Source organism: Artemia franciscana, chromosome 13 (genome assembly GCF_032884065.1).
Source record: "Artemia franciscana chromosome 13, ASM3288406v1, whole genome shotgun sequence".
In the NCBI taxonomy this organism is placed as follows: Eukaryota; Metazoa; Arthropoda; class Branchiopoda; order Anostraca; family Artemiidae; genus Artemia; species Artemia franciscana.
Genome location: NC_088875.1, coordinates 21825829 through 21846567, shown reverse-complemented (window position 1 = coordinate 21846567; position 20739 = coordinate 21825829). Strand labels below are relative to the sequence as shown.

General features: G+C 34.0%; 1 protein-coding gene across 4 annotated transcripts in view; it reads left to right on the top strand.

Moving 5' to 3' along the window:
- The window catches only part of LOC136034652 (histone-lysine N-methyltransferase, H3 lysine-79 specific-like), a 45942-nt gene extending 29089 nt beyond the window's left edge, over positions 1-16853 (top strand). For all 4 annotated transcript variants that reach the window (XM_065715963.1, XM_065715962.1, XM_065715961.1 and 1 more), the window contains exons 4-7: positions 7873-8016; positions 9958-10236; positions 14267-14478; positions 16316-16853. In XM_065715963.1, coding sequence (XP_065572035.1) covers positions 7873-8016; positions 9958-10236; positions 14267-14478; positions 16316-16832 — 1152 coding nt within the window. In that variant the 3' untranslated portion in view covers positions 16833-16853. The remainder of the gene's footprint in view (positions 1-7872; positions 8017-9957; positions 10237-14266; positions 14479-16315) is intronic.
- The last annotated feature ends 3886 nt before the right edge of the window (positions 16854-20739 follow it).

The window sequence follows — 20739 nt, the reverse complement described above, 5'->3', positions numbered from 1 at the left end:
AAACTAAACTAAAAAAAATATATATATACAGCTAAGATAGACTAACACAAAATATATAATAATCAATTACTTACAATTACAATTTGCAGCTACCTTTATCAAATCACAAAATTAACTGGAATAAAATTTTCAAATAACAAACGAACTAGAAATATATTATTGCGATACATTTTTATGCAAGGCTTTTGATGCTGATATTCGTTTAAGTTTGTTACTTTTACTAATCTATTGGACATTTTGCAATACTTTTTTTTTGAATATGGGTTCGTTTTTTTTTAATAATAGCATAAATGGGTTGAATATTTATATTACCAATATCTCTATTAATCGATAAACCTGCAAAATGAGTTTTTTTATTTCTAATGCTTCAAGGGCCCATTGAGTAAAACTTATCATCGGAACTGGCTATTGCTTGTGCAGTTCGAACTGCACGAAATGGTCTGGATTATAAAAGATATGTTCTATCACAGTCGAAGTGAAACTTTCTGGAGGTTTCATAAATTTTAGAGGAATGTCTACTGAATGCCGGTGCTCAACAAAACACTCCAGAAATTCTTGATGCGTTCAACTGACGTAACAATTTCCGTAAGAGCAGGAAATTATTTACACTCCACTTCCCAAACTGTTACACGTTACATCCTTTCCAGAATTTAGAAAACTACTCAATGGTCAGACTGATTTAAAACAAGTTGAAATCTTATGTTTCAATAAAATCTGTTTAATTCTCTCCACTAGGTTTAATCCTTAATCCATTAAGTAACTTTCTAAATTCTGGAAAGGGTGTAAGACGTAACTGTTTGGCAAATGGTGTGTACAGTATTCCTTGCTCTTGTAGAGAGTTTTACGTCTGTCGAACACACCAACAATTTCTGGGGCGTTTTGTTGGTTACCTGAGTCTAATAGATATTGCTTTAAAATTTGCAAACCTCCAGAAAGTTTCAATTCGACTTTGGCAGAACATATCTTATATAATCTGGACCATTTTTTGCAATTCGAGGAAGCAGTGGTCATTTCCAATGATAAAAGTTTCATTCAGTGGGCTCTTGAAGCATTTGAAATAAATAAAAAACATATTTTTCAGGTTTGTCAATTAATAAAGTTGCTGGCAATACAAACATTGATCCTATTTAAGATATTATTTTCAAAAATGAACCCTTGTTCAAAAATGAAGTATTGCAAAACGTTCAAGGGGTTACTTCAAGTAACAAACCTAAAACAATAGCAGCATCAGAAGCTTTGCATAAAATTATGTCGTAGTACTATATTTCTCGTTTATTTGCTAATTAAAATGTTAATCCAGTTACTTTCGTGGTTTAATAAAGGTAGCTACCAGTTGTAAATGTAAGTAATTGTGTAATATATTTTTATGTTAGTCTATTTTAGTCTATATAATTTTTTTAGCTTTAATTTCTAGTTTGTTTTTTTATGCTGAATACGCTTTGTTATATACGGGCAAAATATTCGTTGGATTTTGTTGTTCCTCCTCGCTTTCATTTAACAGTCATAGACCCGTTTGTTGTCTTTATATTCATTTCTTTGTTTTTGCATATGCTTTCAGGAATTCTTTCCACTTCAATGGGATTTTTGTGTTCGGAACACCTTTTAGTCGTGAGCCCTTGCCTTTGTGACTTCTGACAGATGACTTTAGTTTATCCAATCTGTAAACATTGAATACAAGGTCAAGTCTCATGACATATCTGAGCTGATACTCTATCATGGGAAAAAATAGGTTTTCTGCACACTCCCCGAAGGTTTTCAAATTCCCTGGGTTCAAAATTTTCGTGGTTGAAAAAGGTATCCATCTCACCTCATCGAGCAACACAGCCCATATGAAGTGCTCCAAACAGTGATACATCATTTCTCGTAGGCTTAGTTGTGTTTTCACTTAGGTTGGTCTTTTTTTCTTAGACCCTCCAAATATGGCAATGCAATTCTTAAGCAAAGGACCTGTTATTGGTTTTGAAGCATTTAACGAGGTGTTACTTTGAAAACTATTCGTACTGCTGTTTGCCCAAGGCTTTCCTGCTTGAAATCGGCTTTCCTGGCTCAACAACCACATTCGTGCTTAAAACTATGAGATCTGTCGTTCTTTTCAGAAAAGTATTCCTCATTTCCAAAATAGTTGTTACGAGACTGAAAATGTTCAATAGAAAACTCTTCTAGTGGGACTTTGCCTCACTTTGGCGTTTGTCGTTATGAGTATCAGAGTGGGAAAGACTACGTTCGAATTCGTTGATGCAGCAGGCCTCTTCTGGTTCTCCAATGCACCAGCAACAAAGAGTTGAAGTGTCTTCCAGAACGACTATAGCTCCCCCGAAAGTAGTTGACATGGAGGCAAATTTAATTTGTTTGCAATGTGTCATGTTTGGACAAACAAGCGTTGTATTTCATATTTTTTTTTTTTTTGAATATTGGGTTTTACTTGCAAACTGGATGCGCTTTTTAGTTAGTATAGTATCAAAATGCTTCACTATTCAGAACAATAGACTAAATTCCTGATATTATTACTTTAGTCGACTCTTACTTTCATATACCAGCGCCATCGATCACCCCAGATTAGCCAATTTGAGTGGTCATGTCTTCTTGTTTTAACAGACTCGTAATTTTGTCGACCGTTTTGAATTTGAGGCACTACGGTACAACTTAGGTTATTTTTGCGTTCATATTTGGAACCTTTGCCATCGATTTACCCATATTATTCTATTTGAATGGCAATGTCTTTTTATTTTGACAAACTCGTATTTTCGTCCACCATTTTGGATCTGTGGCAGCTGGCAGCAATACGGTACAACTTGGGTTATGTGTAAGCTCATATTCTGAACCTGTACCATTAATTACCTTATACTAGCCTAAACACGGAAGTATTCTGGTATTTTTCGATGCTTTTTGCCCACACTATATGGCTCCAATATTAGCCAACGGTTTGAGCTAACTTGTTGAAAGTCATCACACACCTTTAGCCGGTTTAGTTTGGACTGTGAGATAATATGCCTCATTTTCTGTAGTTTTACAAGTTAGTATCGTTCAATTCGAAAAAAAAAGTTTATGAGGGTTCTCGATTTTAGCGTTGATTCAACAGCAATCTCTGCTAAATTCCCATTTGATGTTCCTAATATGTTGAAGATGCACCTTTTTGACAAACTAGATGCACATAGTGTCTTTTGATTAATTTTTCTATCCCCCGAATGTTCCTCAAGAGTTTGAAATTATTAATATTAGCTATTTTTGAGATATTCCAATATTGCTGATATGGCACATTGGCAAATTGTACAGACATAATGTATTTTGATTCTATTCGTTTTTCCCTTTCAGTATTCGCTAAAATTTCAACTCAATAGACTTAGCCATTCCAGATCTCGGACACAGTCCTTTGATACCCTGGATGAACTTAGTGCCGTTCCTTTTAGTTCAAACTCCCACTCAATTTTCTCAAAGGATTCTGACTTTGCGTCCTTAGCTGTTCCCGAAATTCGACAGATAAACCTAATCCCCCTTACCAGTCTTCAGAAATTCCAACTTAATACTTTTTGCCATTTCTGAGGTATTTTAGATCCGTCCTTTTGAAAAACTCAAGTCTTTCCACCCATGCTTTTGGATCTAGTTCAGCATCCCATCAAAAGTCTCTGTAACCTTCAATTTTATTCCCTTAGCCGTTCCTGGGATACTGCAGGTGCCCCATTTTGACAACCTCGATGCATATAGTGCCTTCTGAAATGCTTTATTATCTCACCGTAAGTCTTAACTTGATACACTTAGCCGTTGCTGAGATATTGCAGATTAGCCGTTTTGACCACATAGATACACTCAGTGGCATTTGATTTACCTTATTATCCCAAGCAATATTCCTAGGATATCTTATCTTAATACTGATAGCTGTTCATGATCTACTGCAGATAAATAATTTTGACCATCTGGATGTAGAAAGTATCTTTCTAATTACTTTACTTTCAACCTTACAGTTTCCTGAAGGTTTCAAATTAATATTCATAGAGGTTTCTGAGATGTCGCAGATTTCTCTTTTTGACCACCTGGATATACTTCATGTCCTTTGATTTAATTTGTTATGTCCTCTAGAGCCTCAACATAATACCCTTAGCCATGTGCCTTATGCCTCAGATATTGCAGACATACCATTTTGACAACCTGGAATCCCATACCTTCTTTTGATTTAGTTCAACACCCCTTCAATTGTCACTGAAAGTTTCAATTTGATATCTTACGCTTCTTTGGTCTATTACATATACGGCCTTTGAAAACCTGAATGCATGGCCGGGATGCACACCGTACCTTTTTCTAGTTAATCATACAACATTCCCTAAATGTTTCAGCTTTATACCTTTTGCCACCCCTGATGTATTGCAGAGACGCCCACTTGATAACCTGGTTTTATGTAGTGTCTTTCGATTTGGTTCAAAATACCCCTGAGCCTTCCCTGAATGTTTCAACTTAATAACCTTTATTCGTTTCTGAGATATTACAGATTCACTTACTAGACAAACTGGATGCATATAGTGCTTTCTGACTTGTTTCTAGCTTCCTCTCATCATTTTCTAAGAGTTTCACCTGAATGTCCTTAGTTGTTCCTGATTTACCGCAAATTCTTTTCTTTACAAACCTAGATGCACGCAGTATCTTCTGGTTGTGTTAAAAATTGCCTTAAAGTTTCCCCTCAATACCCTAAGCTGTTTTTGAGACATTGAAGATATATTATTTTAATAATCTGATTGGACGTAGTGTTGTTTTACTCAGTTTGACGTTACTCTGAATGTTCCCTGAAAGTTTCAACTTAATAGCTACAACTACTCCAGAGATAATTTATGACAACTTCGTTGTACATGATGTTTTTTTATTTAGCTAAACATCCCTTTCAATATTTAACTTCGAAGACCACACTGCCTTTCCATGACGAAATTATAACAGTTCAAAATAGGGATGAAACCTTTTAATCGACAGAAAACAGATATAAATTTTTTAACTGGATATTTTGAACACATAAACAATGTTCATCATTAGCAGTAAAACTAAAAGACATCAATAAAAACAAACACAATTTATACCCAATATACTAAGTACATATAGTTTATTGCTCTTATTTTTTTCAATGCAACAGCGAAACCAAATCTCCTTGACCTTTTCGGTTCCGGTTCATTAGGCTTATCTGACAAATCAGGTGGACAGAGGTCATAGCTCTTAGGTGAGGTGGATTTACTTTATTTGACCTCAGTAAATTATCCAATTGAATTCAATCCAAATTCACCAGTATCTCTGCTTATTGAATTATTCTTGAATATTTTTTTTTTAATTTCGATAGTTTCCCTGAAAATTTCCTTTAAACTTTGGTCCCTAGAAGTTAAAGAAACATTTTCAAACAAAATAAAATGATAAAATGTAAAATTCTTCTTGGCCGTATGTTCCGATAGAGCCGATATGAAATCTTCAGGCTTAGAGTTTTGCTTTAACGACGATGAAATAGAATTATGATGTTTTAGTATTTTCATTTTTTAATTCTGGTTACTACAACCCACATAAGAGCTTCCACGAGTACATAGGATTTTATAAACCTCACTCTGTTGCTCTACGGAAGCTCCATCCTTTCCAGAATTAAAAAAATAAAAAAAACTAGCAAAAGTAATACTACCTCTTAAAGCTACCTTTAAACCATTGTTTTGTAAAATTCTTTTAAGTTTTTCCCTCAGCCTTGGAAAATATGGTAAAGAACAAAAAACATCTTTCTTTTCTGTTGTTTCCAGAATATCGTTAGAAAATTCTTGAGATGTTTCCTTCTTTTCGAAAAAGTCTGGTCAATTAACTAACATTAATAATGGCTACTTATTAAAGTTTTATTTAGCAGCAATAATTCCTCCTCAATGAATTTTGGAGAACAAATTAAACCAATTTTTACTTGGATAGCATGACTGGAGAAGAACGACAAAAATATTTTATTGTAAGTTGGTTTTCCTTAAATTTTAGAATCCAGACTTTCTTCATTTTTTAAAAGAAGAACATCTAGAAATGGAAGTTTCTTATCATCTTCGAATTCTACTGTAAATTTTAAATCATCTCCCCGAAAATCAAGATGTTCTAAAAAAATCCTTTAATTCCTCCTCGCCATAATTCCATACTGAAATTATACCATCCATATAATCTCCCCAAAAATTTAAAAAAGATGAATCTAACGGTATTGTTTCAATATTTTCTACAAAAGAATTTGCTAATAAAGAACTTAAAGGGTTACTTGTTCGAAAAAAACCCTTCTGAATTGAAAAAAAAATCAGAAAACGTGTTGCAAAACCTAACTAAATTCATACTAACTTCTTCTTTTAAAAAATGAAAATAGTCTGGATTAAAAATCAACATCAGTTCAACACCCCTCTCGCCATTCCCTGGAACCTGCAGTTTAATGTCTTTGACCATCCATGACATTTTGAAGGTGCAATTAAACCTTTCTGAGAAAATTGTAACTTAATATCCTTGGCTGTTAGTGAGGTATTGCAGATGCGCCCTTGTGACAAACTGGACACATTATCTCTTTTGATTCACAGCATACCTTTTAACGTTTTGTGAAAGACTCAACCTAATAACATAACTCTTTCCTGACGTTTTACATAAATGGCCAATTGAAAACGTTGATGTAGGTAGTTTCTTTTTATTTGATTCAAATACCGGTGAACATCCTCGTAAATTTTATTATAATACCCTTTGATCTTTCTGAAATGTTTAACAAGCACATGTTTGCACAAATATACAAAACGTATGTTTAAACAAATGCCGTTTTGTGTTGTTTACAGCCATACCCGCAGGGTCTGTGAATGCTTACTAGGCGTTCTTGAGATATTGGTGATACATTATCCTCCAAGACATTTTCATTGTACATTTAGACAATTTCGAACAAAAAAAAACTATCTCGAAATTTTGATCGAATGGCTTTGAACTTTAAGCGGAGAAGCAGAAAAAAGGGTAAAGGAGCGGTTCTAGTTACCCTCCAATAGCTTTTGATTCTTTAAACATAAGCTAGAGGTTTAAATATCCAATCAAATGAGCTCCCTTAGAAGTCTCTAACCCTCCCCCCTCTTCTCTCTGAAGTGGCTGTGGTGGGAAAAATCAGTAAATAATACATTAAAAGCTTGTGACTCTTTATACTACATGCAACATTAGAGCCTGACCTTCGAGAATGAAAGGTTGGATTTAGTTCTGTTTTCCTTGAGCAAAAAATATTTTACTTTCATATTCTGTGAGACAATAAGCAAATATAAATGTTAAAATTACCAGCCATCTATTTTTGTTGCATCATAAGATGTTTTCAGGAAAAAACAAGTTGAGCTATAGCCTAGAGAGCAGGATTTGGTTTTGGTTGCAGTCCCCCTTTACATAAGATATTTTCTGCTTACTTTTAGTCTTACCGTCGGTATTTATTTTTATTTGAAAGAACTTGTTTTTTTTGCGCATTTAAGGCATCAGGTGATGCCTTACATACGTCACCTGACAACAAGGGTGAATCTCCAATATTTTTATTAAGGGCAAGAGGGGTCCATATCCGGATAGTCAAGGGACATGGGATATATAATAACTTTATCCGCCACATTATGGGGGGGAAGAAACCACCCCCTTGCCCCCAAAACGACGCACCTGCCTGACAAGACCAAAAGGATTTCAGCTTTCTAAATAAAGAGAATTCATGGTTATTATCAAAGTTGCTCTGATATTCTGTGATTGCAAACAATCACTGTGTAACCTAGTATTTTAACAAACTTTTATATTAAATATAACAGAAAGCATTAATTCTAGTTTTGCTCCTGAAATGCACGCTAACTGTAATTAAATATTATTTCGTAATTGATTTCGTACCCTGACTTTAATGTCAATTATAATTAGGTAGAAGAAAGGGCGGAAAGGAAGAGGGTAGAGGAGGCGCGACGGAGACTTGAAGAGGAGCATGAAGAAGAGAGACTAAAACGACAAATTGCAGAAGATAAAAGACAATTTGATGAAGATCAGAGAAAACTCCAGGAAAAAAAAGTGAGTGCATTATTTCTTTTTCAATGACAAATTGAAATTTTAGGGTTTTCACAGTGTGTGGTTCTTCAAAAAACGTACAATAACTGAAAAACAGAAAATATAAAGACACTGACTTCCTTAGCCTGAATACAGATCCACTTATATATTATATGCATCACTTTATTTGAATTCTGCAGTATATCTCTTTCTTATCCTTGGATTTGCTTAAAATAAAAAATGCTTATACAGGGAAAATACCATAATAGGTTTTTCGTGCGCTGTTTTCCATGCTTTCTCTTTACTATTAGTTGTCAAAACAAATCAGCATCGTGAACTGTTCTAAGCACTTTCAGAGGTAAAATGGTAGAGTTACTTTGAAACTTAAAGATAAACTAACGTTCTCCCTATAAATATATCTTGAAAAACGGAAAAGGACCAATCGTGACTGAAGCTACATTAGCTCAAAATATAACAGGCAATACTTGTCAAGGAGCGACTCGGCTACTCCAAGGGATCATTTGAAGTTCACTATTTCCGGGAGCTGAAATTTTTGTGAAGGAATCACAAATGAGGGAAATAACAAATGAGGAATATCAAATGACTAAAATCTAAACACTGTGGCCTAAAAGTTGCAATTTCCGGGAGCTGAAAATATTGTGAAAGAATCACAAATGAAGGAAATCACAAATGAGGAATATCAAATGAGTAAAATCTAAATACTGTGGCCTAAAAGTTGCAATTTCCGGGAGCTGAAAATTTTGTGAAAGAATCACAAATGAAGGAAATCACAAATGAGGAATATCAAATGAGTAAAATCTAAATACTTTGGCCTGAAAGATGCATTTCGTTCGGTGAAAAAATCCCATTCCTATGAATGATAAAACAATTTTATTTTGTGTTGTCACACGGACTAAATATGTCGTCATGGTATATCCTGACTGTCCAGCTGGATGAAAATAGATAGGTAAAGGATCCCACACGATTGTTGATGTTTTCAAACTTCTTTCAAAATTCAAACATTTTTGCCACGTTACTTGGTCTTGGTCACTAAAAGCTTGGTCTGCGTTAAGCGTAACAAACATCCATACCTTATTAAAAGCAGGAGGATTGAACCGTCTATAATCCACACCATCTATATGGTTGAGTCAAAATGAGCTGCAAATTTTGAGAATGCATTCCCACTGCAGCAGCACGTTGATTTTCACCATCATCCACTTCTCGTGTCTTCATATAATTTTTGACATATTTATTCTGGTCTTGCAATGTTTCTTCCGATACATCCATTAAATTACGACTGATTCCATATTTAGACGATGTTCAATAAAAGTATTGTCAATAGTATTGTCGGGTTCATGAAAGCGCTGCCAAATTCATTTTGTGATAAATTTGTCCAGCTACTAAGAAGCTTACCTTACTACTATTAATGGTTCGATCATCACTTAGGTAAAAGAAGCTGAAGTAAAGGACGAGTAAGTTTCGGATTCCTTTGCGGAACTTGTTAACGAGTGGGTGACATTACAGAAAGGCCAACTACTTCACTTGGAAGCTGTGGAGGTGGCAATACAATTCAACCACGCTAGTTACAATTTCAGAATGAATGAACTTCATTTTCTAATCTGTTTTCAGGAAAATAGATGGCATCAAAGTGAATGCATTGAACTTTAATGCATCCCCTTGACTTGTAATTAAAACTTGAGTAGTTTACGGCATCTTTTTATGTTACTACTGGGCTCATTGCCAATGCTTGTTTCCGTCAAAAATTGTCACAGCATTGTTCTTCTAATTGCAGATTTCGCTGTGCATCTTTTTTGCTTGTTATTTGTTATGGTACTCTTTTTGTATCTGTTCCAGGCAGAAATTTCGTTTCATTATTTTTGTTTTTGATGGTCGTTGTTGAATGTCTTCAACGATTTTTCACGATTTTCTCAAAGATTTTTCCTTATTAATTAACCTTTATTATAGACAAAAAATGATAGCCGAGTTCGGGTAATTCAAATAGCAAATGAAAAAGCAAGGGCTCAAGCAGAGGAAGAAAAAAGGAAAAAGAGGTCATTTGTATCGTCTTCAGAGGGCATGTCGGAAGAAGCCATCTATGAGACTATTTCTGGGTCGGAATCTGGCTCCGTTCGATCCGTTAGCAGATCAACAAGCAGCTCCAAATCTCTACCTGAAGCAAAAGTCCGATTTCAAGATAGCGAGGCTCATCAAAAATATAAACGGGTTGCTTCGCCATCATTAAGGGTAGGCTTCTTATTTTGTTTCTCCTGTTTTAACTTTATGAGTTAATTTGTATAACCTGTTAACATTCAATTTTATGTTTATTTTTGGAAGGCTTTAAAATATTTAACACGTCAATTCAACACTTATCCATCGAATATCTATCGCCCATTTTCATAAATCTCAAACGTTCTTCAAAAGTCTAAAAAGTACAATGAAAAGACCATAAAAACAATAAATACTTGACTTATTAATTCATCAAACCGGGGAAAGTACAACCAGCGTTACTTAGGAGACTCTTAAAAACGTGGGAGGGGGGGGAGTAAATTCAAAACAAAAATAATTTTGTCAATGTGTTTCAAGGTACAAAGCTTTCCTATTGGTGGGGTGTAAGTATCGGTTTTAGTTGAGTCAACAGTACATTTAACTATTCTATATTATGTCTTTATATTATCGGCCCTGAAATGTCTTAATATGGTATTTGAGTTAAGCATACTAATAACTATTTTTATCGTTTGAAACATATTTGTTCGACTTAATGCTTGGATTGATAATTGTTATCTAATATTTTGAGTGAATATATGCCGCAGCAATTCCAACAAATTAATGGGAGAGTGCCCTGTATATAGTCTCGAACATAGTGAGATGGAAGAGGATTTTTCACCAGTCTGATGGGCACACGAGAATTTCAGTACAACAAGCACCGAATATGAATAGTCGAATGCTAAACTTAGGTGGCCTAGGAGTGAAATTGGTCTGTTTCTTGGAAACTCATTCAGAGAAATACGTCATTAAAGTTTTTGAGACTCAAAGTCCAGTTAGTATTGTTGTATCAACTTAATCTTATTTTTGGCTACTAAGTATTGTAAAAATAAGTCAGCTGGATAGGATACTTATATCATGGTTTATTACAGAAATTATAGCTCAGTCCGTATGGATTTTTACTGGAAGGTCACATATTTGTATTAAAAAATTGGGTTTTTACAGGCCGCATTCAAGAAACTTGCGCCTCTCTGTAATTAACTTTAATAAAATAACGTTTTTCTGATTAAACTAAAAAGGTAAGTTAAAACTGAAAACGAACAAACATTACTGCTTCACTGTATATGCAACATGTTAAAAATATCTGCTTCAAGCTAAAATTGACTCAACAAAATAGAAATACAGACATGGGAACTCTTAAATAGGCTTCAGAAAAAAAAATCCACGAAGCTCTTAATAGTCTTTTATCGGCCATGGATTCAATAACTTTTTTGAGGAAACAATTTCAACTTTTTAAAAACACAAAAAAGCTTAGTTTCGAGTAAAACACTTGTTCTTCAAAATTGTACAAACGTAGACAAACATAGCAAGCCAGTTCGCTTGAAACAGTTTTCGAAAATATCAAACAGTTCGTGGTAACGAACAGTAGTAAGGAGCGACCCGGCTCAATAGTAACCGAAACTCTAAAATACGGAATTTTTATAACAATGGTTACATCAAAAGAATTGCATTTTAATGTTGATTTTAAATATATTAGTATAATCGCGTTTGGACTTACCCATCAAAAGTTACGAGCCTGAGAAAATGTGTCTTATTTTAGAAAATAGGAGGAAACACCCCTTAAAAGTCATAGAATCTGAACGAAAATCATACCATCAGATTCAACGTACCAGAAACCCTAGGATAGAAGTTTCAAGCTCCTTATCTACAAAAATGTGGAATTTTGTATTTTTTGCCACAAGACAGATCACGGATGCGTTTTTTTTCAGGGGTGATCATATCGACAAAATATTCCTAGAATGTCGCAAGAGGGCTCATTCTAACGGAAACTAAATGTTCTAGTGCCCTACCAAAAAAATTGGAGGGCACCTAGGCCCCCTCCCACGCTAATTATTTTCCCAAAGTCAACAAATCAAAATTCTGAGATAGCCATTTTATTCAACATAGTCGAAAAGCCTAATAACTATGTCTTTGGGGATGACTTACTCCCCCACAGTCCCCGTGGGAGGGGCTGCAAATTATAAATTTTGACAAGCGTTTACATATAGTAATGATTATTGGGAAGTGTACAGACGCTTTCAGGGGGCTATTTTTGGTTTTAGGGGGGTTGATGGGAGGGGGTTATGTGGGGGGAACTTTCTATGGAGGAATTTGTCATGGAGGAAGAAAATTTCCATGAAGGCGGCGCAAGATTTTTTAGCATTAAAAAAATGAAAAAATAAATATGAAAAAGTTTTTTCTACTGAAAGTAAGGAACAGTATTACAACTTAAAAACAAACAGAAATTATTACACATATGAGGGGTCCACCTTCTCGTAATACCTCGCTCTTTAAGCTAAAATAATTTTATTATTTTCAACTATTTATTCTACAGACTTTGTAATTCAGGGGTCATTCTTAAGGAATTGGGACGAAATTTAAGCTTTAGTTTAAAGAGGGAGGTATTGACAAGGGGGTGAACCTCCTTTATATACGTAATAAAAATGTACAGATATAGAAGTTCGTTACGTAGGTTAATTCGTAAGTTACGTATATTTTTACTAATAAAAACGTTCGTAAAAAATTAAAAGTCCTAGTTGCCTTTTTAAATAACCAAAAAATCGGAGGGTAACTAGGCCTACTCTTCCACTCCTTTTTTCTCAAAATCGTCCAATCAAAACTATAAGAAAGCCACTTAGCCAAAAAATAAATTAATATACAAATTTCCTTTTAATTATTCATTTGTCGAGAGTCAAAATTCAAAACATGCCTTAATTCAAAAACATTCAGAAATTAAATAAAAAAAACAAGTTTTTTTAACTGAAAGTAAAGAGCAACATTAAAATTTAAAACGAACATAAATTACACAGTTTATGAAAGGGACTGTTCGCTCCTCGACGCCCGGTTCTTTACGCTAAAGCTTTTTACTGTTTTAAAAAATAGAGTTGAGAGAAAGAGTCAAACTTGAGAGAATAGTAGTCAAACTTGAGAAGAAGTAGTCTTCATGTAAAAATCCATTTGTGCAGTTTTACGAGGATGTTTCTATTATTTAATGTATTTTTTTCGTGTTCTTCTATGTTTGCTATAGTTCTCGTGTATTAAGAAATATTATATCTGAAAGATCATTCAAAGTATAAAGATCTAATTTCATTTTTTTCAAGTTTTAACACAAATTAAATTTTAGTAAGCTTAAAAAGCATAAAGTTTAAGCTTTTAGAACGATCATGGAATAATAATAATAATCTGTTTATATTTTCTATACAGGAAAGGGGAGTAGAGCAGTAGAAAAAAAAAAGAAAAACGCACAAGTTTAGCAATAACACACTAAATATATAGGTGGATGAGACGATGGTAAAATGGGCATTTTACTAAATTTGTGACTCAAACAATTGAAGACGAGAACCATATCTGTGGCATGGTTCTAATAGTTCTAACAAGCCTTCGGTTCCGATAAGACCTATGGATAAAAGGAAGAATTTTGAATATCGGAAATAATCAATTCATATGCGTCTAAAATCATCACGATTGAGCATTGCGTGAAGACCAGTATAAAACAAAATAAAATGGTCACAACAACTTGAGAAAAGTTTTGCAAAGGCTCTCCGGTTGGAACGGCCACGATTCATAACAATTTTGGAATAGCCAATCTTTAATTTTGTTTTAATATCAGCATGGGTCTGATGCCTAATAGAATTACTGGTACTACAAATAGTTAAACTTAACCAACAAATAGAAGCAACACAGGGGATACAAAAACTACTGCAACCTAAATTGTCGGGAGAAAAGTCACTATTAAAAATAAGAGACTCATATTTATCAACAGCTAGATCTAGCCCTATGCTACGAAATGAAGAGGCGACTTGTTGCACAGAACGTAAAAGCCCAAGTTTAGTGTGGCTGATTAAAAGCAAGTCATCAGTATAAACATATTTTTCTGGAACTTAAAATACTAAAATCTCCATAAATTTCTTATTCAAAGCGAGATAGTCTAAGATGAAGTTTTGTTGAAACTATGATGCAGAATTGTGCACTTATTTAATCCAACATTAACTTTAATTTTAGCTTAAAATTATTATTATTATTTATATTCCAGAATTTTGGCATTCAAACACAGTCAACCCTTGACCTACGAAATATATCAACTATGACGTGTCCTGAGATTAGGTCAATTTCAACTCAGACAGACACAGAAATTTTACAGGATCTACTTGGGAAAAATATCAAAAGATATAATAAGTACAATAGAAGGAAAATGAAAAGGATATTTGGCAAGGATTCAGAGTCGGATCTTTACTCAGACTGCAGGTATCCGAGGTTGTTATTATACGTATTAAATGGTTTGGCACGAAAAACAGAACATTGGAATATTAGCTTTAATTTATTATCCAGAGTTTTACAGATTTAAAGCTATACACGTTCCGTTACTTAAACGTCCATATTTTGGGATTCTAAGCTAGAGAAACCTTTGGAAAGTGTATTATGTTAAGACCTGGATGTTTTGATGGTCTGTATAATTTACTTTTTATTTATTCATCAAAAAAGTTTTCATTAAACTATAGCTAGTTTAAAAAAGTTGTATTGAAATTTAGTAAGCCAAAGAAAGTTGTATTGAAATTTAGTAAGCCAAAGAAAGATTATTTAAACTTAACTCGCAGATGCAAGTAGTATTTAAAATTAGTAAACAAAAAAGAGTTAAGATTAGTTACTAAAGCTTTGAAAACTTGCATTTAACCATTTTTTTCTGTTTTGTTCGAATGAATTCATCACCTTATTTCATTTTATTTATCAGTCCTGGTTGAACTTCGTTAAATTAAGGATGCTAGTACTGTTTTGAAAAACTTTCAGAAACATTATTAGTTTTAATTCTCACATTTTAATGTAAGTTTATATATATATATATATATATATATATATATATATATATATATATATATATATATATATATATATATATATATATATATATATATATATATATATAAAAATAAGTTGTCTGTGTGTGTGTGTGTGTGTGTTTGTGTGTGTGTGTGTCTGTGTCGAGTGACGTCATGTTTGTGTGTCGACTGACGTCATGTTTGTCGACTGACGTCATTATAAGGATTGAGCTGTATACGTCATGAAGTTGTTTGTCGACTGACGTCATGTTTGTCAACTGATGGAATTACATACCGGGACGCAAATGACGACCGGGGCACAGGGAATATAAATGACTACCGGGAACATCAAAGAGAAATTACAGACTGGGACACCCGGACACAAATCACGACCGGGACACAGGGAATATAAATGACGACCGGGACATAGGGACACAACTACAACGGGGACGCCGGGGGCACAGGCGGGATATATAAATGACGACTGGGACACAGGGATTGTTCAAATAGAAATTACAGACCGGGACACAAATGACGACCGGGACACCGGGACACAGGGAATATAAATGACGACCGGGACACTCAAAGAGAAATTACAAACTGGGATACCGGGACACAAATGACGACCGGGACACAGGGAATATAAATGACGACCGGGACACAGGGACACATCATTAGAATAATGAGGTATAGATCTGAATACGGATTGTTTTTCCCATGGACACTTATATACTTGCATGTTCAAGAGTCAGTAAACCTGACGATCTATTTATATGCACAGACAATGGGACAGCGAAGAATGTTGTATATTCGCATGTTTTACGTAGTTAAAAACATATATATATATATATATATATATATATATATATATATATATATATATATATATATATATATATATATATATATATATATATATATATATATATATATATATACATATATATATATATGCATATATATATATATATATATATATATATATATATATATATATATATATATATATATATATATATATATATATATATATATATATATCTATTCACAGGTGGGACACAGGGACACAACTACAATGGCGCGTAACTAATATGGCAATATGGCGCGTAACGACTGGGGTGGTGGGGCGAAGCGCCCCACCAACTAGGTGTTGGGGTGGCGCAAAGCGCCACCCCAACAGCTAGTATATATATATATATATATATATATATATATATATATATATATATATATATATACATATATTTACTATGTAAATTTTCTTCCAGGTCCTCAAATGAAAAACCTGAGTCTAAGAACCGACAGACCAATAACAACATGCCCAGGAGCAGGATTTCATTTAAACTCGGTAAAGATAACAACACATTGTATCACAATCTAACAGAAAATGAAGGGAGTTTTGACCCTAACTATCTGCATGATAACAAATTTTCTCCAACAGAAGAAAGTGTGAGTGAAATTTCAAAGACTAACGGAAATGACAATAACCATAAAAATAAAAAAGCAGAATTATTTCACTCAAAAAGTCCGGATAATAATCAATTATCCCAATATGATTTGTACACATCAGAATCTGTAAAGAGTTCAAATCAAGATCTAAATCATAATGAAGCTGAAAGAGGATTTGGAAGAATTTCTTCGCCACCTGTTCCAGCTGTAGCTAAAAGGCTGCAGGAAAATGGTGGAATACCAAAAGAAAAATGGGAAGTTGAAGGAAGTGAAAAGTCAAACTTTGAAGACCGGATGCTAAAATTGGCAACAGTTTTTTCAAATTCAAGACTTTGAGCTTGCGAGTAAAGAATTTTGATATGTCAAGTTTTCATACAGTCAAACTTTACCTATACGTTTGATTTAGAAACTGTATCACTCACTTACGGAATGACGTGTCACTTTTAATTCAAGAAGTTTCTTCCAGAGGCATTAATTCAGAAAAAAGTGTGGGGGAGGGGGGTTCAAAACGCATATATATATATATATATATATATATATATATATATATATATATATATATATATATATATAAATATATATATATATATATATATATGTATATATATATATATATATATATATATATATATATATATATATATATATATATATATATATATATATATATATATATATATATATATATTCAAAGATATTTTTCAAAATCAAAGGGGGGACACCTTCTAGAGGTCTAAACAGCAAAATTGAATGTTTCTAAAGTATATTTTGGTGGAAGTACGACTTACAAGTGTCCAAAGTTATCGACTATTGCGTGACGTATCCAAATACTGATTTTAACTAATTATTTTTCTACTTCTAATGTTAATGATTTTTTAATGAAAAAAACTGGTAACCGTGAACATTGGCTTTCTATTAAGAAATTCGGCTTATAGTCTTAAAATGTACACTATTTTACTCTAAAATAAAACTATTCCAGAATAACTTATAATTAAAAGACAGTGATCTTCAGAAAAATATACATCCATGGATTCATTTTGGTGAGGAGTTTCAGCATTAAAAAAAAAGACAGGTTAAGAAACTCTGAAAGAGAGTATAGATCAAGGCAAAGTTATCTTTTTGCCCCAACTTTAGGTGCTTTTTCGTTCTAAAATGAGCTAGCTACTAGCCCGAACTTGGATTCAAAAGAGTACCGACTCGGGTTCTGAAGGCCCGAAGGTACCGAAGTGAAAAAAGTAAAGAGTATGGTACTGGACTTTACAATCCCTACCGAGCATACTGATCTCCATTTCATGGCCCTTCAACCAGAAATTGCAAAGGAGGGCTCTTCAACCGGGGACCAGCCATCCTGTGGTTTCACACACCATTCGTATTTATCTTCACCAGATTCCTACCCTGTGGGTTGACTTCGGCTGAGCTTACAAAGTCATACCACTTACCTCCTTTCCAAACCAAATACCGGGCAACACCAGAACTCAATCCCCTGTCCTCACGGACAAAGGATTCTGAGTCTAGCGTGCTAAACTCTCCGATAGGACGGTAATTATTACAAATATACGAAATATCAACTTTTTTAGCTTAAAAGACTTCAAATATTTACTAATTAGCTCATTCTTAATAGTAATAAGACTATAGAACGTTCAAAACCTTTCAAACCCATGGCTTCCAGTTATAGGGAGGAATTACCATAAATCCGGATTCTTTCAAAACGTAAAGATTTCAGGATTTTTAGATTATTATCTTGAAAACATCAATGGTATAGCTTTTTACCTTGAATATAGCCGCTTTTCAATGTGGTAGCTAAGTTGAAATCATACCCATTTATATTTGGAACTTGTGAGGAAGTGAAACTTGACTTTATCTTGAATGATTTTTAGGTAAAACCCCGTTTGTTTTTGGATTCATTAGGAATTCTAAAGGCTTGGATATTGGAAATGCTAGATGTGGCAATTTTCTTTTTTGTCAAAGCTTTCAATATATTTGGAAAATTAAAATTATATTCTTCGAAGGGTGTACACTAGCAAATCTAAGCATCAGTTATTTAGAATACTGGTTTCAATTGATAATTTCTAGTTTTTATTTTTACTTATTTTTTAGATTTTTTTTCTTTAAACTGTCAAACCCAAGCTTTTGCTTCGATAAAAGGTTCTATTTAATGCATTTATTTGAAATGATGGTACTTTAACTGTAACATTTTTTTTTTTTTTTTTTTTTTTTTTTTTTTTTTTTTTTTTTTTTTTTTGTAGACAAAGTATATATTGCAACTCATGAAAACTAGCTGCTACTTGTTGATCTTATCTTTCTCAGTCCAAGATTTGGGATGACCTGATTGTTCAGAGAGAATGAGGGAAAGAGACGGAAAAAGTAAAGACTCGATCATAAACAATAACACAGAAAAGACAAACCCTAGTTGGACTGTTCCCTGAAACCTGTCAAATCGTCATTCAGCGTCCCGCGTCCATATTGCAAACCCACACGAAGCTTGATTAAGTGCCCTTAACTGAGGGCGTTTAGTAAAGAGTAAGGTCGCTTACACGTATCAAGAGAAAAACAAAGTGTACGACACGGCACAATAGTAAATGAAACTCTAAAAAAATGGAATTTTGATATTAAAAAATATATCAAAAGAATTGACTTGTTAAGCTGATTCTAGATATATAAATTTAGTGCTATCCATCAAAAGCTACGCTTCAGAGAAAATTTGCCAGATTTTCAAAAAAGGGAGGAAACGCCCCCTAAAAGGAACCCAAAGAAAATCGCATCATCAGATTCAGCTTATCCGAGAACCCTCTTGTACAAATTTCAAGCTCCCATCTGCAGGAAAATTGGGATTTTGTATTTTTTGCTAGAAGAAAGATAACGTATGCGTGTTTATCTAATTTTTTCCCACGAAGAATCACATCGAACTTATAGTCTTAGAATATCGGGGAACGGCTCAATAGAGCGGAGATTAAAAGTTATATTGCCCTTTTTAAGTGATCAAAAATTTTTTATGGCAAATAGACCCCCTCCCACTTCCCTTTTTACATCAAAGTCTTCCGATCAAAACTTTAAGATACTATTTTGTTAAGCATAGCTGAAAGGTCCAGTAACAATGCCTTAGGAAATGACATGACCCCCACTGCCCCTGGGAAAAGGTCTTTAAGTTATAAGATTTGTCCATTGTTTACGTGTAGTATTTGTTATTGGAGAGTATGTAAATTTTTCGGGTGGAGGGGGGAAGGTGAAGTTTTTGTTGGGGGATTTTCCACGGACAGAGTTTTCCATGGGTTAAGGAAGTTTCTGGGGGGTGTGAGCATTTTAAATTTTACACTGAGGGAATTTGCCAGAATTTCTATATGAATTTCTTTTCATTAGTCTTACTTTTTTTGCCGCCTCAGTTTTACATATGGAGATGTTATAGGGAATTGTCGGGGGGAGGGAGATTTTTACCAGGTCGGAATTGTCTAGAGTATCTTTCCGTAGGAGTAGGCTTTCGCCTTAATACAAATTTGCCATGGGAGGGTATCCCACGGTTGCAGGAAAACTTGTCCACGGAGGAGAGGATTTTTGGAATGATTAAGCAACCTTTTCAAATCAAAGTATTTTCCAACTGAAAGTGAGCTAAGAGAAATTCTCCACCAGCAACAGCCCAAAAGAAATTTTTCGCAAAAGGGATTTTCATCTAGAATAGAATTTTCTAGGAGGAATTTTCCTGGAATGGGGTGGGGATTTTACGGGGAAGTAACTTTAAAAGGGAATAACGTTAAAAATTGACTTTTTATCCCGATTCTCCAAGGATTTTCCTTAAATAGAATAATTAGCTTTTTGCAAAAGATCAGACAAACTTTAGCGTAAAGAGCGAGATATTTAGAAGGGGGTAGCCCCCTCAGATAATTAGTAATTTCTGTTCGTTCAAAGTTTTGATGCTGTTCTTTACTTTCAATTGAAAAAAAGCTTGTTTTTTTTTTACTTAATTATAGGCAGCGCGATAGCGCTGACTAAGTAAAGAACGGTGTTGGCACAATTATTTTTTTTGTTTGTTTGTTTTTCTTAGACCAGGGCGCTTTGTATTGAAGGAGGTGTCGTGGAAACTTCAAAAAGGGCTCATTCGGTTGGAAATTAAAGCTACTAGTGCCCTTTTTAATAGTCAAAAGTGATTGGAGGGCAACTAACTCCATCCCACGCCCACCGTTTCCCTAAGCACATCCAATCAAAATTTTAAGATAGCCATATGTTCAACGTAGTTGAAAGGTCTGGAAAT